The sequence below is a fragment of the Saccopteryx bilineata genome, chromosome 1 (assembly GCF_036850765.1).
Source record: "Saccopteryx bilineata isolate mSacBil1 chromosome 1, mSacBil1_pri_phased_curated, whole genome shotgun sequence".
Taxonomy (NCBI): domain Eukaryota; kingdom Metazoa; phylum Chordata; class Mammalia; order Chiroptera; family Emballonuridae; genus Saccopteryx; species Saccopteryx bilineata.
In genome coordinates, this window is record NC_089490.1 from 156,054,634 (window position 1) to 156,082,049 (window position 27,416).

General features: G+C 47.5%; 1 protein-coding gene and 1 pseudogene across 1 annotated transcript in view; one reads left to right on the top strand and one right to left on the bottom strand.

Moving 5' to 3' along the window:
* TMPRSS9 (transmembrane serine protease 9) overlaps window positions 1-11,244 on the bottom strand; it is a 29,945-nt gene extending 18,701 nt beyond the window's left edge. The window contains exons 1-7 of the mRNA XM_066276814.1: window positions 11,103-11,244; window positions 6,738-6,865; window positions 5,569-5,636; window positions 5,281-5,460; window positions 4,472-4,509; window positions 1,626-1,739; window positions 1,254-1,425 (exon numbers count right to left, since the gene is read on the bottom strand). Coding sequence (XP_066132911.1) covers window positions 1,254-1,425; window positions 1,626-1,739; window positions 4,472-4,509; window positions 5,281-5,460; window positions 5,569-5,636; window positions 6,738-6,865; window positions 11,103-11,244 — 842 coding nt within the window. The remainder of the gene's footprint in view (window positions 1-1,253; window positions 1,426-1,625; window positions 1,740-4,471; window positions 4,510-5,280; window positions 5,461-5,568; window positions 5,637-6,737; window positions 6,866-11,102) is intronic.
* Window positions 11,245-15,939: 4,695 nt separating this feature from the next.
* Window positions 15,940-16,461, top strand: LOC136320208 (profilin-1 pseudogene; annotated as a pseudogene).
* Window positions 16,462-27,416: the final 10,955 nt, after the last annotated feature.

Here is a 27,416-nt window from a genome sequence, read left to right on the forward strand (position 1 = left end):
GAAAAGAAAAGACATTCTCTTTATAAGTCAGTCTCTGTTTTGCTTGTTAGTTCATTTTGTTCATTAGATTCCACATGTGAGTAAAATCATATGGTATTTGTCTTTCTTTGACTGGCTAACAGCTTGGTGGCTGGGCAGGAGCACAGGGTGGAGGGACTGAGCAAAAAGAAAGAAAAAGGAAAAAAACTCATGGACACAGACAACAGTGTGGTGATTGCTGGGAAGAGTGGGGGGTGGGGGAGGTAGAGGAGGGTTTGGGGGGATAGATGGTGATGATGGACCGAGACTTGATTTGTGGACACAATACAGTGTACAGAGATGTGTTGTGGAATTGTTCAACTAAAACCTATAATTTTGTTAACCAGTGTCACCCCAATAAAATCAATAAAAAAGGAGAGAACTTGGAAGGACATTCTGATAACTTCTACAATGTAGATGAACCTGGAGGACATTATGCTTAATGAAATAAGATAAGATACAAAAGGACAAATATTTTGTGATTCCACTCATGAGAGGTCCTTAGAGCAGTCAGATCCATAGAAACAGAAAGTGGGCGGCAGGGACTGAGGGAGGGGAATGGGAGTTAGTGTTCAAGAGAGACAGTTTCAGTTTGGGAAGATGGAAAGTTCTGGAAATGGACAGGGGGACGGTTGCATGACAGTGTGAATGTGCTTAAGGCCACCAAATTGTAATGGTTAAAATGGTAAATTTGCCTGACCAGGTGGTGGCGCAGTGGATAGAGCGTTGGACTGGGATGAGGAAGGACCCAGGTTCGAGACCCCGAGGTTGCCAGCTTCAGCGCGGGCTCATCTGGTTTGAGCAAAAGGCTCACCAGCTTGTACCCAAGGTCGCTGGCTCCAGCAAGGGGTTACTTGGTCTGCTGAAGGCCCCCGGTCAAGGCACATATGAGAAAGCAATCAATGAACAACTAAAGTGTTGCAACGAAAAACTGATGATTGATGCTCCTCATCTCTCTCCATTCCTGTCTGTCTGTCCCTATCTATCCCTCTCTCTCTGTCCCTGTAAAAAAAAAAAAAAAAGGTAAATTTATGTTATGTATATTTTACCATAACTTAAAAAATATTTTGAAAAACAAAAATTCATTCAGATTCAACCTAAAAAGAAAAGAGAGAAAGAGAAAACAAGTTCCCAGGGCGCTAAGGACCCCCAGGAGAAGTCGCCACTCCAGGTAGAAGGAAAGATGGGATGCAGGGATGGGGTTGGGGTCCGAGCCGCAGAAACATGGGACTCACTCATTGAAGCAGTGGGCAGCGGACACCAGCCACCTGGCCCCAATGACAGCGGCCCCACAGAAGTGCTCATTGTTTTCTCGGAGGCTGACTTGCCAAGGGAACTCCCCCGGGGATGCTTCCACGCCGCCCACAATCCTGCCAGCTGTCCTCCAGCCCGGCTGCAAACCGCAGTCTGCAAGACAGATCACCAACCAGGACCCCAAGGGGGCAGGACTGTGGCCATGCTCCGGGAACATCTGTCTCTGAGTCTTTCATCCCTACGGCCCCCATGCTTAAGGACACGCTTTGTGTCAAGTGGGCCAGAGAGCACAGCCAGCAGCTGACCCTGGGAAGGGGACATGGCCCAAGACCAGGCCAGACAGGCAGACTGACCACAGTGGGCCTCATCAGATCCATCGGAGCAGTCCACTTTGTCATCACACTCTGGGTTCACTTTGGTCACGCACTGGCTGTTCCCACAGGAGAAGGCATTCCCTGGGCAGTGACCTGAGGGCAGAAAAGAATCAAGTTCCTGACCTCACTCTGCCTTTCCTGGCTGTAGTGAGATTCCACTTTCTACTCAGAACCTCCACTGTGGAGAACATCTCCTGTTCACTTGCTCATTTCTGAAATGATTTTCTCAAAATTAGCATAGAAACAACACAAGAATGTCAGCAGTGAGGCCAGGGCTGAACAACAGAAACGTATATGCGCATGTGTGTAATTCTACATTTCTAGGACCCATGTTTAAAAAAAGTAAGAAGTAGCCTGACCAGGTGGTGGCACATTGGATAGAGCATCAGACTGGGGTACAGAGGGGCCATGTTCGAAACCCTGAGGACACTGGCTTGAGTGCGGGCTCACCAGCTTGAGCACGGGATCGCTGGCTTGAAGCCCAAAGTCGCTAGCTTGAGCCCAAGATCACTGGCTTAAGCAAGGGGTGACTCACTCTGTTCTAGACGCCTGGTCAAGGCACATATGAGAAAGCAATCAATGAACAACTAAGGTGCCACAATGAAGAACTGATGCTTCTCATCTCTCTCCCTTCCTGTCTGTCTGTCCCTAGCTGTCCCTCTCTCTGACTCTCTCTCTGTCTCTGTCAAAAAAAAAAAAAAAAAAAAGTAAGAAATAGAAATTAAAAATTTTAAATTGTGGCCCCGGCTGATTTGCCCAGTGGTAGAGTGTCCGCCCAGTGCATGGAAGTTTAGGGTCAACCCCTGGTCAGAGTACACAGGAGAAGCAACCATCTGCTCCATGGCCTTACTTCAGGCACTAAAATAGCTCGGTTGCCAAGCAACAGAGCAGTGGCCCAGACAGGCATAGCATCACCAAAGCTTGCCCAGTGGATCTCAGTTGGGTTACATGTGGGAGTCTGTCTCTGCTTCCCCACCTCTCAATAAAAAAAAAAATTAAATTGTGATTAAATACACAATATAAAATTTGCCATTTTATCCATTTTAAGTGTACGTTTCACATCAGAGCCAGGTCACTCTCTGTGGGGGTCTGTCCTGGGCACCGTGAGGGGTTGAGCAGCATCCCTGGTCCCCACTCACGTGATGCCAGGAGCACTCTAAATTGTGACAATTACAGATGTCTCCAGACATCACCCAGTGTCCCCTGGGGGCAGAGTCACCTCTAGTTAAGGACAATTGATATGAAGCTAAATAAATGTATCTATATGTGTGTCTTTTGAGCTGTCTGGAAAAAAATAGTTACTAAAATTTTTTTTAAACTTTTTTTATTTACTCATTTTAAAGAGGGAAGAGAAAGAGAGAGAGAGAGAGAGAGAGAGAAGGGGGGAGGAGCAGGAAGCATCAACTCCCACATGTGCCTTGACCAGGCAAGCCCAGGGTTTTGAACCAGCGACCTCAGTGTTCCAGGTTGAGGCTTTATCCCACTGCACCACCACAGGTCAGGCCAGTTACTAAAATTTTAAAAGTGATGAGATTCCAGGTGGCACTTACTCCTTTTTCTTTTTCCCCCAAACTGTTTGTTTGTTTCTTTCTTTTAACAGCAGGTTTCCACAACTTTTCAAAACAACCCAAAAACCCAGTAACATTTTCGCTTGACCACATATAATCCAAAGTGACTCATCATTATTTTTAAAAATTTTAAAGTTATTTTTCAATCATGGTGGATATATTATATTAGCTTCAGTATACAGTATAGTGATTAGATATTTAATGCCTTACAAAGTGATCCCCCCAGCAAGTCTAGTACTTACCTGACACCACACATAGTTATTTCAGTATTACTGACTATATGCCCTATGTTTACATCCCCATAACTATTTTTTTTTCTTTCTGTATTTTTCTGAAGCCGGAAATGGGGAGAGACAGACAGACTCCCGCATGCGCTCGACCGGGATCCACCCAGCACGCCCACCAGGGGCGACGCTCTGCCCACCAGGGGGCGATGCTCTGCCCCTTCGGGGCGTCGCTCTGTCGCGACCAGAGCCACTCTAGCGCCTTCCCAAGGAGCCATCCCCAGCGCCCGGGCCATCTTTGCTCCAATGGAGCCTCGGCTGCGGGAGGGGAAGAGAGAGACAGAGAGGAAGGAGAGGGGGAGGGGTGGAGAAGCAGATGGGCGCTTCTCCTGTGTGCCCTGGCTGGGAATCAAACCCGGGACTTCTGCACGCCAGGCCGATGCTCTACCACTGAGCCAACCGGCCAGGGCCCCATAACTATTTTTTATTTTATTTTATTTTTTTTATATCTTTTTTTTTTTAATAATTTTATTTTTAATGGGGCGACATCAATAATTCAGGATACATATATTCAAAGATAACTCCAGGTTATCTTGTCGTTCACTTATGTTGCATACCCATCACCCAAAGTCAGCTTGTCCTCTGTCACCTTCTATCTAGTTTTTTTTGTGCCCCTCCCCCTCCCCCTTTCCCTCTCCCTCTTCCCCTTCCCCCCCGTAACCACCACACTCTTATCAATGTCTCTCCCACCTACGTATGGAATAATGCAGTTCCTGGTTTTTTCTGATTTACTTATTTCACTTCGTATAATGCATATTTTTTATAACAAAGTGCTTCATCTGTAAATGCTGTGCACACACAGGACTATGAATCTGTCCCCTAGAAGAGGCTGGTACACAGAACTAGTGTTTACCGTATTCAAGTGTTCCCTTTGTGCACTTAAACTAAGTGTCTTAGTGGTCACTCTTGCAGTGACCACAATCAGAGGAAACCTGGCAGAGGGCAGGAACTCATGGAAAAGAGAAAAACATACCTGATTTCAAGTCTCTTTCTGTCAATGGCCCCTTCTGGCTTCCTGTAGTGTAACAGAGAACAGATACAAGCTCACTCAGTGAGTGGTGATATTCTTTGAAAACATCACATTGCAAAGCAGAGAGCAGCACTGACCACTGCAGGAGTCACTTAAAGTGTAACTTAAATCAATTAAGATGAAACCAAATGGAACACCGTGTTCCTCAGTCTCATTAGCTGCACAAGTGTTCAATAGCCACATGGGAATGGTGGCTACCATAGCAAACAGAGGAATCATGTAACATTTTCACCACCATGGAAACTTCTATTAGTGCTGGTGTCGAGGCCACTAAGACTCAGCTGGTGTGTTGGGGTTCACTGGGGGGACTATACATATCCTATAAGGCAAGGGCAAGGTGATCAATCTTTAACCTGGCAATAGTCCGATGCATTTTCAGATTTTAGAATTTAGCATTTATCTTATTTCTATATCATGGGTCAACAAACTGCAGCCCACCACTTGGTTTTATAAATAAAATTTTATCAAAACATAGCTATGTCCATTTGTTTAGACATTTGTGTGGAGATGCTTTTGTGCTATAGCAGACTTTAGTGGTCTTGACAAGATCCAATGGGCTATAAAGATGAAAATATTTACACTGGCCATTTACAGGTTGCTGACACCTGGTTCCTACCATTGAGGATGAAGCAATGTGCATGTGTTTTCTTATCATGGGGGGGAGGGGGCAATTACTGAAAACCTAAAGTTTAATGCTCTCCTCACACGCACATCCCTCTCACCTCTCAAAGTCTTAGTTCTCCACTGTCTACTTGCCTGTGAGCTCAGCGGACACGATGGTGCCGTAGGCAGCCAGGGGGATGCCATGGCCCTGCAGCGCCACTTGGAGTCCCTGCTGCAACAGCTCCTGCTCCAGGCCCAGATCCAGTGACTGCAGGGCTAGTAGAAGAAAGTGCAGCCGGAAATACACGAGGACACTGGAATTCCCGTCCCTGAAGGAAGGAGAGAGACCCGTGGAGGAAGGACTCCTCTCCCTGGAGTCTTCCAGCATCTCAGTTGTCCACCACATTTCCTTTATTCCCAAGTAGGCCCTGGCTCACCTGTAACTTAGCACCTTGCAGTCCACACAGCTGGCCTCCAACTCTGTCTTCCTAAAGCTGCTTACAAACTATAATGGAAACAACAGTGGCATATGTTGAGACCACAGCCCGGGCACCCATCCCCGAGAAGGCCTGTCATGTGTGGAAGAGCTGGAGAAGGGGGATGGAAAAGCACCTCCTCTGAGACCCAATGGATGCAGCGACTTCACAGAGCCAAGCAGTGACAGGGAAGGACATTTCAAAGTTATGTGTATAAAAATATTGTTCCAGTGATGGATGGATAAAATGGGGTCCATCTACACACAGGAATATTACTGAGCCATGAAAAGGAGTGAAGCACTGACACTCACTACAACGTGGACAGACCTTGTTAACATGACACACTCGGTGCGAGAAGCCAGACACAAAAGCCACATGTGATTCCATTTATGGGAAATGTCCCAAACAGGCAAATCCACAGAAAGTGGGGAGATGGTTGCAGGCTGGAAGTGGTGATGGGTAAAGGGGAGTAACTACTGATGTGGACAGGGCTTATTTTGGGATGATGGACTCCACAGTCCGTACCCTCTTGCCTACATCTATATTTGGGCTCTGCTACAGAACATTCCACAAAGTTCCACAATATCTATATCTTCCCTGCCCTGTATGGCAGCACTATCCACACATGGCTACCGAGCATTTGAAATGTGAATGGTGCCACTGAGGAACTGATTTTTACATTTTAGTTCATTTTAATTAATTCATGCTTAAATATTAAAATGGATACTTGATTTATTGAGCATCAGGTGTTCAAGGTCCATCCACGCTATAGTGAGTGTCAATGGCTCTCTCCTTTTTATGAATAACCAGACTTTTCCACAGCGGCTGCCCCATTTCACATTCCCACCAGCCATGTGTGAGGGTTCTCATTTTTCCACTGGAAGACAATTTATAAGCTTTAAACATGGCCTACAAGCCCCAGGGGAGTCAGTTCCCAGCTGACATCACTCTCCTCTATTCAACAATGCACCGGTCTTGGCCACACAGGCCGTGTCTTATTTTGCCCATGTGCCCTGCCTCCCCTCCTGCCTGCCTGGGCCTCCCCTGCTCAGCTTGCTGGGCATGCGAGCACCCCCTGGTGGCAGCTCCTGGCCACCCACCTTGCCCCCTTGCTGTCAGGTGCTCCTCACCAGCATTTCCAGGGTGGGTGTCAGAGTGCGGTAGTAGTCTGAGGCCTCCTGCTGCAGGCTGCGAGCATACCGGATTCCTTGCAGCATGGCTGTGTGCTCCACATCAACACCCTGTGTAGAGAGGGAGGCTGCGGGCGAGACCAGGGCTCTGTGAGAGAGCCCACTGTGGGGCTCAGCTAGGGGCCTCGAAGGCCTCCACCACCTAGGGGCCAGGTCACCCGATAAATCGATGAATGGACTGACTGCCCAGGGGTTGTCCTGATTGATTATTAACAGTGCCTCCCTTTCAACTCTCACATGTCACCCAACTGAAGGCCCCGGTGGTCCCCAGGTTTTGCTTGAGGGCAGGACTAACTCTGAGTCATCCTTGTCTCAGTGGCCATGCCTGGCCCGGAACTGAGGTCAACTTCAGCAAAAAGTGGCTGAAATGACCTCAGGATACTTTCCCTCCACTTTTGGAGAATAATCCCATCTGCTCCCTGGGAAGGGGACATCAAATACTGCAAGGGCATGACCACAGCCACGGGCATCAGGACTCTCAGACCACCGCCCCAGGATGCCACCCTCTGAAAAAACATGGGTTTCCAACTGTCAGAAAAACTTTGTCAAAAGTACAAACTAGCAAGGAATAACTTATAAAAATTTTAAATAAAGAATACAATAGCAACTACATAAACCATGAAAACATGTTTCTAACTGTCGAAAACATGTTGGAACTGTCAAAAGACACACTAGAAAAAATAATTATAATTGCAAAAGTGTGGGTTTTTTTGTTGTATTTTTCTGAAGTGAGAAGCGGGAAGGCAGAGAGACAGACTCCTGCATGTGCCTGACTGGGATCCACCTGGCATGCCCACCAGGGGGCGATGCTCTGCCCATCTGGGGTGTTGCTCCATTGCAACTGGAGCCATTCTAGCACCTGAAGTGGAGGCCATGGAGTCATCCTCAGCGCCTGGGCCAACTTTGCTCCAATGGAGCCTTGGCTGCAGGAGGGAAAGAGAGAGATAGAGAGAAAGGAGAGGGGGAAGGATGGAGAAGTAGATGGTTGCTTCTCCTGTGTGTCCCGGCTGGGAATTGAACCCGGGACTTCCACACGCCAGGCCAGTGCTCTACCACTGAGCCAACTGGCCAGGGTCCAAAAGTTTTTTTTTATTTTTCTTTTTTTTTTTTTTTTTAATTCATTTTTTAGAAAGGAGAGAGGAGAGAGAGAGAGAGAAGGAGGGAGGAGCAGGAAGCATCAACTCCCATATGTGCCTTGACCAGGCAAGCCCAGGGTTTCGAACCGGCGACCTCAGCATTTCCAGGTCGACGCTTTATCCACTGCGCCACCACAGGTCAGGCCGAAGTTTTTTTTTATTTTTATTTATCTTTTCATTTTTTGTATTTTTCTGAAGTTGGAAACGGGGAGGCAGTAAGATAGACTCCTGCATGCGCCCAACTGGGATCCACCCAGCACGCCCACCAGGGGGCGATGCTCTGCCCATCTGGGGCGTTGCTCTGTTGCAACCAGAGCCATTCTAGCGCCAGAGGCAGAGGCCACAGAGCCATCCTCAGCGCCAGGGCCAACTTTGCTCCAATGGAGCCTTGGCTGTGGGAGGGGAAGAGAGAGACAGAGAGGAAGGAGAGGGGGAGGGGTGGAGAAGCAGATGGGCGCTGCTCCTGTGTGCCCTGGCCGGGAATCGAACCTGGGACTCCTGCACGCCAGGCCATCGCTCTACCACTGAGCCAACAGGCCAGGGCCCAAAAGTTTTTTTTTAAATGATAGTAGCAGCCACATAAACTGTAAAAGCCAAGTCCCCATTCTATTTATTCTGAATGAATATTCACCCAGATAGACATTTAGATTTTATTTTTTATTTTATTATTTTTTACAGAGACAGAGAGTGAGTCAGAGAGAAGGATAGACAGGGACAGACAGACAGGAACAGAGAGAGATGAGAAGCATCAATCATTAGTTTTTTCATTGCGCGTTGCGACACCTTAGTTGTTCAATGATTGCTTTCTCATATGTGCCTTGACCGCGGGCATTCAGCAGACCGAGTAACCCCTTGCTGGAGCCAGCGACCTTAGGTTCAAGCTGGTGGGCTTCTGCTCAAACCAGATAAGCCCGTGCTCAAGCTGGCGACCTTGGGGTCTCGAACCTGGGTCCTCTGCATCCCAGTCTGACGGTCTATCCACTGCGCCACCGCCTGGTCACGCAGATTTTATTTTTTCAATAAATATTCTAAAAATTTTGTTTTTAGGTTTGTCTTCTCATTCAAGAGATTAAAAATAGCCTGACTGGTGATGATGGAGTGGATGAGCATCGACCTGGGAAGCTGAGGCCCCAGGTTTGAAGCCCTAAGCTTGCCGGTTTGAGCACAGGCTCCACAACTTGAGCGGGGGTTGCCAGCCTGAGCATGGGATCATAGATATGACCTCATGGTCGCTGGCTTGAGCCCAATGGTCACTGGCTTGAAGCCCAAGGTTATTGGCTTGAGCAGGGTCACTGGTTTGGCTGGAGCCCCCCAGTCAAAGCATATATGAGAAGCAATCAATGAATAATTGAAGTGCCGCAACTATGAGTTGATGCTTCTCATATCTTTTCCTTCCTGTCTATCTCTCTTTCTCTCTCTCCCTGTATACAGTGTGCATTAAGAAAAATAAGCTTAAAAAAAAAAAAAGAAAAATGAGTGCCCTGTTGTGAAGACAAAATTGCTTGTGTTCAACATCCAACTGAGCCTTCCTCTTTTCCCTGGAGTCACAGACTCTTAAGGAGCTGGAGAAACAGCAGAGAAATCCCAGCGCCTTCCCCTAGCTCCCCCCAAGACTAACTAATGCTTCCACCAGAAATTGTGGGCTGTCTTAAAGGGAAAAGAAATAGATTTTCATTTTTACTTTAAAACATTTAAAATTTTTTTTAAAGTTTTCAGTGCTTTTTAAAGCTTTCCTTAGTTTCAGGGGTCATGCTGGGGATGATGGTTATCTCTTGTTCACAAAATGTATCGGTACTTCTAGAAAAAAGGTGTGAAAACCTGCTCCCACCTCTCCCTGTACAAGGATACCCACACATGCATGCATACTCTTACATGCATATACACCCTTGTGCATGTGTGTCCGCGCGCGTGCGCGCGCCCACACACACACACACACACACACACACACACACACACACGAATTCAATTCCTGCACTTGATGCCAAGGGCCAGTAGAGGTCTTGGTGAGCTGTGCCTAGCTATGAGATATTCCTGATGTTCCGCAAACATATATATATTTTAACTTTGGGGGATCCACAAAGGGTTGCCAACTTATTATTTTGCCATGTGAGATCTTTGAGCATTTTCCTACAAAATACCATTACTATTATCATCTCATGAAAGTGAGGTGACTTTCACATTCCCAAATGAAACCATCAGAACCTTATCTCAGAATAAGCCCGTTCCAGAGCTGCAGGAACTCCGAGATGACTGAATGTTCTAGATTTGCACTGCCCAGTATAGTAGCCATGAGCCACCTGCGGAATGTGGCTGGTGGGGTCTGAGGAATTTAATTTTAAAGGTTATTTCATTTTAATAGATTTAACTCTAAATTGCCACTGGGGCTCAGGGCCACCATCATGGACGGCATGAATGCAGGACAACACTGGAACACGGCACAATTTGTAGAGACCTATAGATCATTCAATTGAAATATAAAAAGAACTTTCTTTGTTTATTTTATAACTACAGCCCCACACTTTATAGATGGGTCATCACTTTGCATGTTTTATCTTAAATTCTATGAATGTCTACTGGAAATAAATATGAAATGGGAGCCATTGCGTGGTGGAAATATAGATGATTCTTCATTTTTTTATACTTTTTAAATTTCCCATATTTTTACTTTATTTTGTTTTTTTAATGTTTATTTTATTGATTTTAGAGAGGAGTAGGGAGAGAGCAGGAAAGAGACAGGAACATCGGTTCCTGTATATGCCCTGACCAGGGACTGAACTGGCGACCTCTGTGCTTCAGGACGATGCTAACCAACCGAGCTATCCGGCTAGAGCTCTTCAGATTTTTTTAAAAGTTCATTTTTCTGTCCCCGTTTGTCTCCATTTCACGTGGCTATGAAAACTTCCTTGGAGAACCCGGCTGTGGGAAACCAAAATATGCAGGTATTCACTTGCTTGTTTGTGTGCCCAGTTGCCCCAGAGTATGCGCCTGCGCACCTCGCCTGCTCGTCTCATCACTTGGGTGTCTGAAGGGCCAGCGTTTAATTCCACGTTACACAGTCAGCCCTGTGTCTCTGAGATCATCATGCGGACACCACTGAGCCACATCTGAGCACCACTTCACTGTGCAAGTTGCTTAGTGTATAAACTCGTGTAAGCCATCAGCCACTTACCCACAAGGACTGCCAGGGTAAGGATGACGATGCTGGTGGCCACCGCAGCGGAGAGGGCTGCTCGGCAGCACGCAGAGTCCGGAGCACGGTCTTCTTTTGTTGCCCTGGGTACTGGTTGTAATTCACCAACGGTGGGCTCCATGGCTCCCAGACCCCCAGACAGCCACCTGGATGCCAGCGAAAGAAGGGCAGAAAAATGTCATCGTCAAAGGGTGTTTCTCTTCCCCTAAGCCATGTTGTACAGGTATGACAGCCATGAACAGTGCCCCAGGAACCAGCAGACTCTACTTTAAAACATCCTAGACTGACTTGTGATGGTACAGTGGATAAAGTATCAATCTGGAATGCTGAGGTTGCTGGTTCAAAACCATGGGCTTGCCTGGTCAGGGCACAGACGAGAAGCAACTGCTTCTCCCCTCCCCCTTTCTCTCTCTTTCTCTCCTGTCTCTAAAATCAATAAATAAGATCTTTAATTAAAAAAAAAGTCCTAAAAATGGATTCAGAGTGTTGGCTGGGCTGCGCATGCAGCCCCACAGGCCACTGGAGTCCACTGCTGGAAAGAATATGTACGAATTTCTGAAAACATCACCACAAACCTAGAGGCTTAAAGGAACACAGTTTATTATCTTGCAGTTTTGGAGGTCAGAAGTCTCAAAATAGAGGCTTATGATCTTTCTGGAGGCTCCAGGGTCTCAATTCCCAGAAAACAGAGCTGAGAGGTGGTGACAGGCTGAGCCCTGTCACTTTTGCCTCTGAAACGTTCGTCAAGAGCCAACAAACTCTCTTTATCACACAGGGAGTTGGTTTTTGCCACTTATGACAAGAAGAGCCCTAAGACAAAGCCTTAAATGTGTAACTCACCTAGCCCCCCACTGGATAATTCTCTTAGGTTGCCAAGACCTGAGCAGACCTTTACCCCAAACCCACTGTTTGCTCAGCCCCTAGAGGAACCTTTCTCTCCAGAGGGGCTGAATCATCCACGAGCTTTGTGCAGGGGTGGCTCTCATCGCCTCCCCTTCGCCTCAGCTCCTGGAGAGGTGTCTGCACCATGTGGGTAGAAAGGATTCGTTCCTGGACACTGACACATTTTCCCCATCAGAAAACCACAGAGAAGAAAGCTGGGTGACACTCCCATCTTATTTTCCTTGATAGGGCTCCATGGAGATGCCATTTGACTGGGGGCCTCCCTGAAGATTGTGGGGTCACTTTGAAGGTCACTAGGGATGAACGTCAGGCCTGGGTGTTAGATAAAATATAGAATACTCCATTAAATTTGAATTTCAGATAAACAACACATACTTCTATAGCATAAGTATGTCTCTGGGATGGTTGATTCTTTTTTATTTTTCTTTTTCTTTTTGTGTGTGTATGTGTAAGAGAGAGACAGACAGGAAAGGAGAGAGAGGAAAAGCATCAATTCGCAGTCGTGACACTTAGTTGTTCATTGATTGTCTCTCATAAGTACCTTGACCTTGCTCAAGCCAGTAACCTTGGGCTCAAGCAAGCAACCTTTGGCTTCAAGCAAGTGACCTTTGGGCTCAGGCCAGCAACCATGCAATCATGTTGATGATCCTACACTCTAGCCAGTGACTCCATGCTCAAGCTGGTGAGGCTGCACCAAGCCGGTGATCTTGGGATTTTAAACTTGGGATCTCAGTGTCTCAGGTTGATGCTCCTATCCACTGAGCCACACCACCAGTCAGGTGATTCTTCTTCTTATCCTTTTTTTTTTTTTTTTTTTTACAGGGACAGAGAGAGAGTCAGAGAGAGAACAGGAACAGACAGGAACAGAGAGAGATGAGAAGCATCAATCACCAGTTTTTCGTTGTGACACCTTAGTTGTTCATCGATCGCTCTCTCATATGTGCCTTGACTGCGGGCCTTCAGCAGACCGAGTAACCCCTTACTCGAGTCAGTGACCTTGTGTCCAAGCTGGTGAGTTTTTTTGCTCAAGCCAGATGAGCCTGCGCTCAAGCTGGCAACCTCAGGGTCTTGAACCCGGGTCCTCTGCATCCCAGTCCAATGCTCTATCCACTGGGTCACACCTGGTCAGGCTTATTATCCTTCTTTATTCTTTTTTTTTATTAAGTGAGAGGCAAAGAGGCCAACTCCCGCATGTACCCTAACCAGGATCCATCCGGCAAGCCCCTATGGGGTGATGCTCTGCCCATCTGGGGCCGTTGCTTCATTGTTTGGCAACTGAGCTATTTTAGTAACTGAGGCAAGGCCAAGGCATCCTCAGCACCTGGGGCCAACTTGCTCAAATGAGCCATGGCTGTGGGAAGGAGAGAGAGAAAGAAAAAGAAGGGAGAGAGGGATAGTCGATTCTCGTGTGTGCCCTGACTGGGAATTGAACCTGGGACTTCCACACACCAGGCCAATGCTCTACTGCTGAGCCAACTAGCCAGGGCTAATTATTCTTCCTCTTTTTTTATTTTAATTGATTTTAAAGACAGAGAGGAAGGGAAAGAGAGAGTGAGATGAAAATGGATTTGTTGCTCCACTGATTTATGCTTTCATTGGTTAATTCCTGTATGTGCTCCAACTGGGGGTTGGACCTGCAACCGCATCAGGATGATGTTCTAACCAACTGAGCTAACTGGCCAGGGCTGGGTTAGGATGGTTAATTCTGTGTGTTCACTTTGCTAGGCTACAGTGCCTCGTTGTTTGGTTAAACATTATTCTAGATGTTGCTGTGATGGTAATTTTTAAATGAAATTAACATAGAAGTTGGTAGATGTTGAGTAATGCAAAAGGCTTTTTGAACTGTGTGTGGACCACATCTAATTAGTTGAAGACCTTTAGAGAAAAGACTGAGCTCCCCCAAGAATGAATACATTCTGCCTCCAGACTCCCTTCAGAGTCTAGCTGCAACATATCTTTTCCAGGGTCTCCAGTTTGCCCTGCAGATTCTGGGCTTGCCAGCTCCACAACTGTGTGAACCAGTTCCTTAAGATCTCTCTCTCTCTCTCGGCCCTGGCCGGTTGGCTCAGCGGTAGAGCGTCGGCCTAGCGTGCGGAGGACCCGGGTTCGATTCCCGGCCAGGGCACACAGGAGAAGCGCCCATTTGCTTCTCCACCCCTCCGCCGCGCTTTCCTCTCTGTCTCTCTCTTCCCCTCCCGCAGCCAAGGCTCCATTGGAGCAGAGATGGCCCGGGCGCTGGGGATGGCTCTGTGGCCTCTGCCCCAGGCGCTAGAGTGGCTCTGGTCGCAATATGGTGACGCCCAGGATGGGCAGAGCATCGCCCCCTGGTGGGCAGAGCGTCGCCCCTGGTGGGCGTGCCGGGTGGATCCCGGTCGGGCGCATGCGGGAGTCTGTCTGACTGTCTCTCCCTGTTTCCAGCTTCAGAAAAATGAAAAAAAAAAAAAAAGATCTCTCTCTCTCTCTCTTTCTCCATTCTATTGGTTCTATTTCTCTAGAGAACCCTAAGCAATACAATCCCTGATCAGTAGTCTAGTATATCTTGGGCAATATTTGGGACATACTTATACTAAAAAACATATTTGTTGTTTAACTGAAAGTCAAATTTACCTGAGGGTTAATTTGAGTCTGTTTATTGTTAAGTCTGGAACCCTATGCTGGGGTCCTGCCAGAATGTTCCATCCTATCACAGAACTGTGTCCCTGCTGGGAATGGTTGTACCACATCTCACAGTCACATCCAGAGCTGATGAGAAAGGGGAGATGTGTGGGGGCGGCGGGGTGCAGGGCTGGCAGGGAGCAAGGCTGCATAACACATGCCCCTTTATTCTCACACTTGAGTTGAACTGCCTTCTGAGGAGCCAAGAATCTCTAAGAATCACTTGATGAAATGTTTTAGGGACAAAGACACCAAGATTCACTTCTGTGATTAAGGCTAGAAACTCAAATTTAGTGTGTGAGCTCATTGATGTCTCACCACCCCAAACACACACACTAAGTTCATTCAAGCCCAGCTGCCCCTGCTACCCCCACCCCGTGGGTTTTCTAAGGATTCCTGTGTTCTCTAAATTGTCTTGTCATCATCATCATTAGGGCACAGAAGGGGCCCTACTGCTATTTAGCATTGAATATAGAAGCACCATTCATTCAGCTCTCCATCTGTCTGATATTTATGACCTGATTGCCCTGTGCTGGGTACCCAACCTTGAGTGAGGCAGATGTAATTCTCTGAGCTCACAGAGCTTAAACCTGACGGCAAAGATCTAAATAAATTAAAATTACAACAACAAAAAAGGCTCAAAAATAGAGATGCATCCATGGGACTATGAGCTCGGATCTAGATAGGGGGTCATGGGAGGCTTCCTGAGAGAAGAATAAGTTATCTGAATTCTGAAGAATAAATAAGAATTCAGGGCCCTGCTGAATTCAGGGCCGGTTGGCTCAGTGGTAGAGCATAGACCCAATATGTGGATATCCTAGGTTCAATTCCCAGTCAGGGCACACAGGAGAAGTGCCCATCTACTTCTCCACCCCTCCCCCTCTCGCTTCTCTCTCTCCCTCTCTCTCTCTCTTTCTCTCTCTCTCTCACTCTCTTCTCCTCCCCTCCTGCAGTCATGGCTTGATAGGAGTGAGTTGGCCTCGTGTGCTGAGGATAGCTCAATGGCCTCTACTTCAGGTGCTAAGAAGAGCTCAATTGCTGAGCAATGGAGCAACACCCCAGATGGGCAGAGCATCGCTCCCTAGTGGGCTTGCTGGGTGGATCCCGGACAGGGTGCCTGCAGGAGTCTGTCTCTGCCTCCTCTCCTCACACTGAATAAAAAAATTTTTAAAAAATTCAGTAAGTGACACAGCTAGCAGAGCGGTAGTCCGGACGGCAGCGCGTGCCCTGAGCTCTCCGCCTCCCCCCGCCCCCAAGTCCAAGGCAGCCCGAGTCCATCCCGCGGCTCCAGCAGCAGCCCCCAGAGTAGCCCCAGTAGCAGCGCCATGGCCGGGTGGAACGCCTATATCGACAACCTCATGGCGGACGGGACCTGTCAGGACGCGGCCATCGTGGGCTATAAGGATTCGCCCTCCGTCTGGGCCGCCATGCCCGGGAAAACCTTCGTCAACATCACGCCAGCTGAGGTTGGTGTCCTGGTTGGCAAGGACCGGTCAAGTTTTTTTGTGAATGGGCTGACACTTGGGGGCCAGAAAGGTTCTGTGATCCAGGACTCACTGCTGCAGGATGGGGAATTTACCATGGATCTTCGTACGAAGAGCACCGGGGGAGCCCCCACCTTCAACATCACTGTCGCCATGACTGCCAAGACGCTAGTCCTGCTGATGGGCAAAGAAGGTGTCCACGGTGGTATGATCAACAAGAAATGTTATGAAATGGCCTCTCACCTGCGGCGTTCCCAGTACTGACCTCATCTTTCCCTCCCCCCACCACTCCCCACTGCTTTTGTGCCCCTCCTTCCCATACACACACATACACCATTTTTATTTTCTGGGCCATTACCCTACACCCCTTATTGCTGCCAAAACCACATGGGCTGGGGGGCCAGGGCTGGATGGACAGACACCTCCCCCTACCCATACCCCTCCTGTGTGTGGTTGGAAACTTTTTTTTTCTGAATAAAAAAAGATTCTACTAAAAAAAATAAAATAAAATAAAAATAAAAATTCAGTAAGTGCACAGTGGAAGGAACAGATGTTCATACAGTAAGAATAGAGAATGTAAAAAGCCCCATGACAGGGGAGAGGGAGGAAGGTCCAATGTAGGGAAAGTGTATCAGTCAGCTACTGCTTCGTAACAAATTATAAATATAGCAGCTTTAAAACATGCACATTGCTTATCTCAAGGATTCTATGGGTCAGGATCCCAGTATGTTTTAGCTAGGTCCCCTGTTCAGTATCTCACAAAGTTGCAAAGAAGATGTCACCTAGGCTGCACCCTCACCCAGAAGGTCAACTGGGAAAGGTCCACTTCCGAGCTCCTTATTGTTGGCAAAATGTGATTTCTTGCAATTGTAGGACTAAGATGTGCCTTCAGCTCCTAGGGGCCTCCTGACAAGATGGCAGCAACTTTGTCAAAGCCACCAGGAAAAACCAACTCCACTCAGTTAGGATAGAGTCTTACAGAATATAAAGTAATTGGGGGAGGGAGGGGGAGTTACACTCTGTCAATTTGCTCATCTAATGTGATCTAATCAAGGAAGTGACCATGGCATTCTATTCAATGGTTCTTCATACTCACGGGAAAGAGATTATATAGTTCATGTAACCCAGTAGGCTGAAATCTTAGGAACTGCCTTAGAAATCTGCCTACCACAGAGACTAGTATGGAAAATGTGACCTCTGACCTTGTTGTCATCCCTAAATTCCTCACAAAGGAAGAGTCAAAAAGAGAGATTTCACACCCATTAAGATAGCTACTATCAAAAAACAGACAATAACAAGTATTGATGAGGATGTGGAGAAACCTAACTCTTGTGCACTGTTGGCAGGAATGATAAAATGAGGCAGCTGACTGGAAAACAGTGGTTCCTCAAAAAACTAAATAGCAGCACCATATGGATCAGCAGTTCCACTTCCGGGTAGACACACAAAGGAATTGAAACAACAGGTACCTGTGTACCGTATTCACAGCAACATGCTTCACAACAGCCAAAGGTGGAAGTGACCCAAATATCCACTGATGAATGAACAAATTAACACAACATAGTACATCTACACAGTGGAATATTATTCAGCCAAGAAAATGAAGCAGTGATCCTTGCTATAACGTGGATGAACCTTGAGGACATTATGCTCAGTGACAGAAGCCAGGCTCTAAAGGACGAATACTGTGTGATTTCACTTACAGGAGGTCCCTAGAGGAGTCAGATTCATAGAGACAGAGAGTAGATAGTGGGAGCCAGGGGCTGGGGGAGAGAGGGGGAGTTAGTGTTTAGAGGGGACAAAGTGTCACTTTGGGAAGGTGAGAAAGTCCTGGATCTGGACGGCGGTGACGGCTGCACAACAGTGTGACTGTGCTGAATGCCACTGAGCTGTACAAACTTAAAAATGGTTAAAATGGTCAACTTTATGTTACAAAAAATAAAGAAAAAATTTAAAAGAGAAAGAGAGAAACTGCCAAAAACTGGAATGTTAGAAGACAAAGCTGGTGTGAGTGACAGTTGAAGACTCAGAACCACAGAGTACAATGGGAGACCGTTTCTACACAGAAATATCCAGAATGAGGGGAGCCAGCAGCAAGTACCTGTGGACAAACCAGAAAGCACAAGAGAACCCCACCGGGCCAGCTCTGCCCTCCTCTGAGCCTCTTGCTCACCAGCGCACCCATGCCCTGGCTCAACCCCGCTGTGGCCCTCCTCGGAGGACAGAGAAACCTCATCTAGCAGTTGGCAGGCTTGGTGGAGAGCAGATAAAAATCGGGCTACAAAATCTGCCCCTGAACCAAGCAAGGCTCAGAAAAGGCAGTGACTGTTTGATCCAAAAATTCTGACAGTGTCTCTGGTGCTTCCACAGAAATGTCATTTTGCATGGGCACTGAGGCAGGTAGAATAATACCCCCAAAGATATCCCTGCCTGGTCTCAGGGCCTGTAAACATGTCACCTCCCACAGTAAAGGGACCTTGCAGGCAGGAATAAGTCAAGGACTCTGAGATGCGGATGACCCTGGATTACCAGGGGCCCAGTGTCCTCACAGGGAAAAGGGAGGCAGGAGGTTCACAGTCAGAGACAGAAGAGGCTATGCTACTGGCTGTGGGGATGAGGAAGGGGCTGGCCAGGGATGTGGCAACTCTAGAAATTGGAAAAGGCTAGAAACAATTTGTACTGGAGTCTACAGAAGGACCAGCCCTGCCCACACCTGAGTTTAGCCCCTTGAGATCCACTTTGTCACAGCAACAACAGGAAACTAATACAAGCTCTATGGGCAATGCTGCCCAGTGCCAACCTGGGACAGGTTGGTTGCTGATCCGGGCATTGGGCATCCATCTTCATAGGGAGAGTACCTTGAAAATGGGACTTGCCCTTCCCTCACTGTTTTCTGGAGTCATGTGGGAGGAATGTTAGTCATCAGAAAACTGATGTCTGGCCCTTACTGGTTGGCTCAGTGGTAGAGTGTTGACCCAGTATGTGGAAGTCCCGGGTTTAATTCCTGGTCAGGGCACTCAGGAGAAGTAACCATCTGCTTCTCCCCCCTCCCCCCCTTCTCACTCTCTCTAGCCCTGCTGCTGACCAGCACTTAACCCTTAAACTGCAAGGATCTTTGTCAGCTTGCAGTCTCCCATATTCCCCTCCCTCAGCCATGGCTTGATTGATTTAAGCACGTAGGTCCCTGGTGCTGAGGATGGCTCTGTGGAGCCTCCACTTCAGGCGCTAAAAATAGCTCAGTTGCAAGCATGGCCCCAGATGGGCAGAGCATCAGCCCCAGATGAGGGATGCCATGTGGATCCTGGTTGGGGCACATGCGGGAGTCTGTCTCTGTATCTCCCTTATTCTCACAAAAAAAAAGAAAAAGAAAAAGAAAACCAATGTCCACATTTCATCTTTAACCTAATTAATTTGTGATCATCAGAGGCAGTTAACCTCTTCAGGTCTTGTTACCTCTGGTTATTGATCAGGTTTGTTCTTTTAGTGCTAATTTTCTATGGCATGTGGGTGACAATGTCATTTTTGTCTTCCCAGAATTCCTTTCTTTGGGAATCATGGTGCCCCCATCAACTGGGTACCACCCCTCCTATGGCTGATACTCTCGATCAAGCCCCAGAGTCTTCTGTCACTCCTCCTTCCTCCTTCCTCTCCTTGCTGGTCAAGTCTGGCTGGCCAATCTATTTCCTTCCTCCTCTCCAGGGACTCCAGTCATCCACCCCAGTGCTCATGACCTTCACTGCTTCCCAGGGCTAGTCTCAGGCTTTCTTGCTAAGTCCAGGGTTGCCCCTACCTATCCGTTTTCCCCTACAACTAGAGATATCTGCTTATACCAGGGGTTCTCATCTGGGGATAATTCTTCCCCTGGGGGACACTAGGTGACATATGGGTACATCTATGGTTGTCACAACTGGGGGTGCTCCTGGCATTGAGTGGGTGGGGATCAGAGATGTTGATCAGCATCCCACAGTGCCCAGGATGCCCCAAATGTCAGCTGTGCCCAAAGGGAGAAAGCCTGATCTATAGATATATGGTGGCATTATTTCCCTGCTCTTCCATTGTTCTTCACTACCCTTAGCACCAAGTTCAAATTCTTGGCTTCAACATCTTCCCAGTCATCACCCAGCACCCTGATCATACCCAGACATTCAGTGGCTAGATTCACGGCTTGGGAATTGATTACAAAGTTCTACATGGATGCACCCCTATGACAGAATCTTTGCAATGCCTGTGAGTTCTTCAATGACAAACATATGCCTTCTGTACCTTCTCCTGCTCTCATCTCCCCGCAAAGTCTTTGCAAACAATTGGCCTAGATGAGACTTTTGCTGCTTGAGTACATGTTGCCAAAGAAGAAATGGACCGCGTGCTTGTTAGCTTTGCATAAAGTGTGCTACATGCCTCCAGAAATGACCTGTCTGGATTGCTTTATCTCCCATCTTATTTTGAGAAGCAGAAGCTGGAGTCATCTGGAGCTAATTATTAAATCATAAGGTAACATCCATTTAATGACCAGCTTTCCCTAAACACCTGCATTTCTAAATGGAAGTAAACTTCTGACCAAGATGTAAAAGTTCATTTAGGGCTCAACAAAAAAGTCAGCCAAATAAATTATCTGGTGTTGGGTAGATGAAAAACAAATATGCCTGTTTAGATGTATCTTTTTCTTTTCACTCAGATGGAATGGAGACAGCCTGTCTCGGACAAGTGGGTGTTTTGCTTAAGAGAGAGAGGCAAAGCAATGGAAGGCTCTGGAAGACCCTTGACATCCCTAATCTCAGACTACAAAATCTCTTCTAGGATTTGCTGTGTTTTTATTTTTTGCAAAGATGGGAGTGAGAGAGAATGGGATACAAAAGCTGAGTAGAAAGATGGAAGATAGCCGATTACAAGAAATAAGAGAGTGGAGGGGGCGACGGCTGGCCCGCACAGCCACCTTGGGCTAAGTGAAAGCCCTTGACAGGATGAGGCATAAATAATTTTTCTGAAAGCCACATAGGGGGATAAGTTACCACCTGAGCTTGAGAGATACATGAGAACACCCTAGACAAAGGTAAAGAATGAATGTGCAGTTGTAAAATAAGAGAAATGAGTGGGCGAGGGACTCGCTGTCCCCAGTTTCAGGAATGGTCCTAACAGTTTTGAGACGCCAGATCTAAGATCCAAAAGGTTCCCCAAGATCCAGGGAAAGGATCAAGATAGAAAGCAAAGCTAAATTGTGAATTGTTAGCACTGATGTCCCCAACTTGAGCCTGTGGTTTGGCCACCTCCAGCTTAACACATGCCACTTCACTGTCCTCTGTCCCAGGCGGGAGGCAGAAGGCCTGACTCTCATCCCGACTTGGCAGTGATGGTGCAACACTGAGTGAGTCACCCCAGCTGCAGTGACTGATCATCCTAGGCCACCTGGAACTGCTCCAGCTTGAACCTGGAAACCAGGACATTTGGCCCCTTTACTCCCCCTTCTGTCTTCATCTGCCAGGAAGGGTCTGGAACAAGTTGGGGGTTTTCTAAGGAGGTGCTAAGCAAGAGGGCTCTGGGAACTGAGCCGTAACTGTGGCTGAAGCGGGAATATCATCTGTTTGCAGCCTCCTGCCGGTGATACGGAGATTCTCGTTTTAAGGCCAGATGTCCTTAATGCCACTCTCACGCTTGCCAGCGTTTGTTCCCAAAAACAGTGAATCTCAAGTGAAGAACTTTCGGGGAGGAGACCCAGGCCAAGGCCTAGGGTGAGGTGATCAAGGCACTAGCCTCAGGCGGCGAAACTTAAGGGGGACCAAAAAACCTCAGTCCATAAGATAAATAACTTTTTCAGGCATCAAGGGGAAAAATAATCAAAACTAACACCAAAACCCATGATCCACAAATAGCAACACTACCTACAGACAGGATCAAACCTTTCACTTGCCCGGCTCGTCTCATCTGCCCCCTCCCCAATCCCAGCCCCGTCATGTGCCTTCTTCGCTTGAAATGTTACCTTGCTTATTGAAAACTCCTCTGCACTCAATATTTTGAAGTATTGCACTATGACACTGTTTCTCCAGACCACTGAGTTTTTGGCATCCCCTTAAATGTTGTATTCACAGTGAGGGTCAGGCTTATGCTTGCCTCGCTTAAATCTGGGCCCTGGAGGACAGTAGCAATGTAAGAACAGGGGTTTTCTTTCCATTTATTTGGAAAGTTGCACTCTTTTACTTGTTTTCTTTTTATACATGTCAGCGACCAAGTTTCTTTAAGAGAATTTTTTTAGGTTTAAAAAGTAGGCCATTTTTAAAGATTAAATAACTATTTTCATGCGCTACCTGCAGCTACGTGCCCACCCCTGTGATCACCTCCACTCTGGGGTTTTTTTTTTATAAATAAATTTTTATTTTAATGGGGTGACATCAATAAATCAGGGTACAATATTCAAAGAAAACATTTCCAGGTTATCTTGTCATTTAGTTCTGTTGCATACCCATCACCCAAAGAGAGATCGTCCTCCGTCACCCTCTATCCACTCCGGTTTTAATAACATCCCAGCCGACTACAAGCTCCAGCCCAGACTCATCTTCTGGATTCCTGACTCAGGTCCAAAGGGCTACTGGAATCTTCTTCTGGGTGACCTCAGGTGACTTCCATGACCCTCACCTCCTGGTGTTCACACCCCTGTGTAATCTTGTCCCCTTAAGTGTGACTAGGACCTATGACTTGCTTCTAACCAACAGACTATGGCAGAGGTGATGGGGCATCACTGTCATGATTATATGACATTATGTAAGACTCTGCCTTAGCAAACTGGAGCTGGCTTGATGACGTGGCCGTGCAGAAGAAGCTGGGGACAAGGAGCTGCAGGCAACCTCCAGGACCTGAGAGTGGCTATCAGCTGACAGTCAGCCATAGCCTGGTTCCTCGTCATCTGTCAGCAACCTGAATGAGTTTGGAAGTGGGTCCTTCTGCAGTCAGGCCTTCATATGAGAAAGCGGCCCAGCCAGCTCTCTGATTGCTGCTTCAAGAGACCCTGAGCAGAGAATCCTGCTAAGTCATGTCCAGACTCCTGACCCACAAAAACTGTTATACAATAAACGGGAACTGTTTTAAGCCATCACGTTTGTGGTCATTTGTCACCACACTCCACTGACTGACAAGCATCTTAAATCTGACACACATGAAACAGTTCCTGATAGCTCTTCTCACGCCCCCAAAATACCTGTTCCTCCCCCAGTTCTCCTCATCTCAGACAGAACCTACATTTCTATAATCTCTCAGAACAAAAGGTTATCGGTGACATCTTTCTCAGTGCCTGACAATGCTGACAGCTTCACCTTCAAAATATATCTAGAATTGGGCCACCTCCGCCATTTTTACCCTGGGATAAGGAGAGCACCACCTTGGCCTTATTGGGGGCTGGCTGCTTCTGTCCTCACCACCGAAAATCTGAGTCAGGCCATGTGCCACCTCTGCTAGAACCTTCCTGTGGCTTTCACTCCCCAGGGTCCCACCTGATCTTTGGTCTCTGCCGTCAGCTCCTACTTCCTCCCTCCCTTGGGGCCAGCTATAGATGTCATCACTGTTCTTCAAACATGCCAAGAACAGTCCAGCTTCAGGGCCTTTGCATGTGCTATGCCCCGTGCCTACTGTGCCTGTCTATAGCTTCCTGGCAGTCACTTCCACACCCTCGACTTTGTTTGTTTTCTCTTGAATTTTGCAATCTGTATTCATGGATAGCAAGACAGTTTCTTTGGGATGCAGAGTCTGGGGTCCCCTAGAGTCCCTTTGGGAGAAGTGGCTGACCTTTCAAAAAGGGAGCCAGGGAGAGAACAGCCACAATGTTCTCTCTGCTCTTTAGCTCAGTGTTGACCAAGAGAGTGAGTTATCTCCCTTTGCACTCTGGCCTTGCAGTTCCAGGGTGACAGTTTGATAACTACAGCTGTTACATCATCCCTCAACAGACTGGAAATGTTAGACAAAAGTGAGTGGTGCCTGACCAGGCGGTGGCGCTGTGGATAGAGCGTCGGACTGAGATGTGGAGGACCCAGGTTCAAGACCCAAGGTCGCCAGATTGAGTGAGGGCTCATCTGGTTTGAGCAAGGCTCACCAGCTTCAGCACAAAGTCACTGGCTCGAGCAAGGGGTCACTCGATCTGCTGTAGCCCCACCCCACCCTACCCCCTCCAAGGCACATATGAAAAATTAATCAATGAACAACTAAGGTGTAGCAACGAAAAACTAATGATTGATGCTTCTCATCTCTCTTCGCTCCTGTCTGTCTATCCCTCTCTCTGACTCTCTTTCTGTCTCTGTATTAAAAAAAAAAAAAAGTGAAGTGGTTACCAGTGGGAAGAGAGTAAAGAGGGACAAATATGCAGTGACAGAAAATGATTTGACTTTGGGTGATAGGCACACAACACAATCAATAGTTCAAATGCTATAAGATGTTTACCTGAAACCTATGTGTTCTTTTTTTTGTTCTTTTTTTGTGACAGAGACAGAGACAGGGACAGACAGACAGGAAGGGAGAGAGATGAGAAGCATCAATTCTTTGTTGTGGCACCTTAGTTGTTCATTGATTGCTTTCTCATATGTGCCTTGACCAGGGGGCTACAGCAGAGCAAGTGACCCCTTGCTCAAGCTAGCGACCCCATGTCTATGATCTCATGCTCAGCCAGCAACCCCACACTCAAGCTGGTGAGCCCGCACTCAAGCCAGAGGAGCCCATGTTCAAGCTAGTGACCTCGGGGTTTCAAACCTCAGTCCTCTGCGTCCCAGTCTGACGCTCTATCCACTGCGCCACCGCCTGGTCAGGCTGAAACCTATGTATGCTTATTGTCTAATGTTACCCGATTAAATTTAATTTCTAAATAAAAAAAGAGAAAAAAAGAGATTAGAAATGCGTTGAGAGAAATGCATCACACTAAATATTTACATGCATTATCTGATTCATAATCACCACTCTGCTGGAGGCCAGCAATATTCTTTTTTTTTTTTTTTTTTTTGTGCACGCAAAAGAGAGAGAGAGAGAGAGGAACAAACAGGAAGGGAAGGAAGAGAGATGAGAAGCATCAACTCATAGTTGCAGCACCTTAGTTGTTCATTGATTGCTTTCTCATATGTGCCTTGACTAGGGGGCTCTAGGCAAGCCAGTGACCCCTTGCTCAAGTTGGCAACCTTGGGTGTCAAGCCAGCGACTTTTGGGCTCAAATCAGCAACCATGTGGTCATGTCTATGATCCCACACTCAAGCCGGATGAGCCCGTGCTCAAACTGTTGACCTCGGAGTTTCAAACCTGCATCCTCAGCGTCCCAGGCTGATGCTCTATCCACTGCACCACTGCCTGGTCAGGCAAGCCATATTCTTTTTTTTTTTTTTTTTTTTCTTTAGCTGGAAACGGGGAGAGACAGTCAGACAGACTCCCGCATGCACCCGACTGGGATCTACATGGCATGCCCACCAGGGGCGACGCTCTGCCCACCAGGGGGCGATGCTCTGCCCCTCCGGGGCGTCGCTCTGCCGCGACCAGAGCCACTCTAGTGCCTGAGGCAGAGGCCAAGAAGCCATCCCCAGCGCCCGGGCCATCTTTGCTCCAATGGAGCCTTGGCTGCGGGAGGGGAAGAGAGAGACAGAGAGGAAGGAGGGGGGGTGGAGAAGCAAATGGGCGCCTCTCCCGTGTGCCCTGGCTGGGAATCGAACCCGGGTCCCCCGCACGCCAGGCCGATGCTCTACCGCTGAGCCAACCGGTCAGGGCCGCCATATTCTGATAGAAGAGAAAATGGAGGCACACAGGAGCCAGGTGACTTGCCCAAGGTCACAGCAGGTGGTAGTTTGAAAACATGTCCATGAATTATTTGCCACCATCTTTTTGGCAGTGCCAAATTTACCTCCCTTTGAGTGCAGGCTGGACTTGATGACTCACTCCTAATGTACCAGAAGCAATGGAGTATGACTTCTGAGACTAAGTCATAAAAGACCCATGGCTTCCTCTTTCCTCTCTCTCTGGGATCACTCAATGGGGAGAGCCAGCTGGCATGTTGTGAGGATGCTCAAGCAGTGCTACAAAGGGGCCATGCATGGAAAAGAAGCAGGGACCTCCCGCCAACAGCCAAATAAGGGTGCCATCCTTAAAGTTGCTTCTCCAGCCCCAGTTGAACCTTCAAATGAGGCAGCCCCAACCAGTATCTTGACTGAAAGGCTCCAGCCAGAAACACTCAGATAATCATTCTCAGATAATCATGCACAGAAACTGGAATAAACATGTATTTTTCAATCTGCTAAATTTGAGATAATTCGTTATGAAGCAACCAATATCTACTACACAGGACTCCAGAGCCTGTGATCCTTCTGTCTGTCTGGCTGTGCTGCCTCCCAGGAAGCACACACTCTGGCCCAACCTGTGCCCTTAGCTTCCACCCTTCCTGCAGTCTGCCAAGTGCCTGCCATGAATCTGCTCCTTGCCTTTAATGGACAGTTTTATCTAGTTGTTTGAAACAGTGGTTCAGCCTCTCCAAGGGAAAACAGTGCTTGGGTTCACTTTCTTCCAAGCAGGGTCAGCTATCAACTTCAACAAAACCCCTAACCCCTAACTTTATTTCAGCTTTGCCGCAGCCACCTAAACTTCTCATCCAAATCACTGTCAACTCCTTAACCATCTTGTCTGCCTGTCTGCATGACTTTTTTCTTTCTCTTAATCTAAGGTGATCCTGGATTTTAAAATCTCCCATCCCACATGTCTCCCCAATTTTGGTCCCACTGCAGCCAAAGCCTGTTTATGGAACAGGCTTGCCTACACCACAACCTCTCCTGTTTCTTTCCCCCGCCCCATCCTTGTCCTAAGATTCGAACTGAGCCAGGAAAACCTCCCTCCCCTTTGCCCCAACTTCATGAAATAAATCACTCAGCAAGCCTAAAGGAAATTTAATAAGTTTGGTCTGCTTATTCTCTTTTTGTCTGTGGAGTTTTTGTTAGGTTTTCATGGGAAGAAGTATTTGTGAGAAAACTATTTGCGGTGATGCTATCTTGTGTTCTTGTAGTCCCATAACGTGCACAGGTGAAAGGCAGTTAGAGATCCGGGGGGTGGGGGCAGGGGATAAGCCGATAAACATGGGTGATACCCAGGAAAATGGATGAAGACATGCAGAGCCGATAAAGAAACTTCCAATCACTTAAAACTTCTGTAATTTAAAATGAACACAGGTCCTGAATGCAACTGGGGTCCCCGGCTTGGATCCCAGGACAGTAAGATGACACAAGTGGGAACATGGGAAAATAAAGTCTCTGAG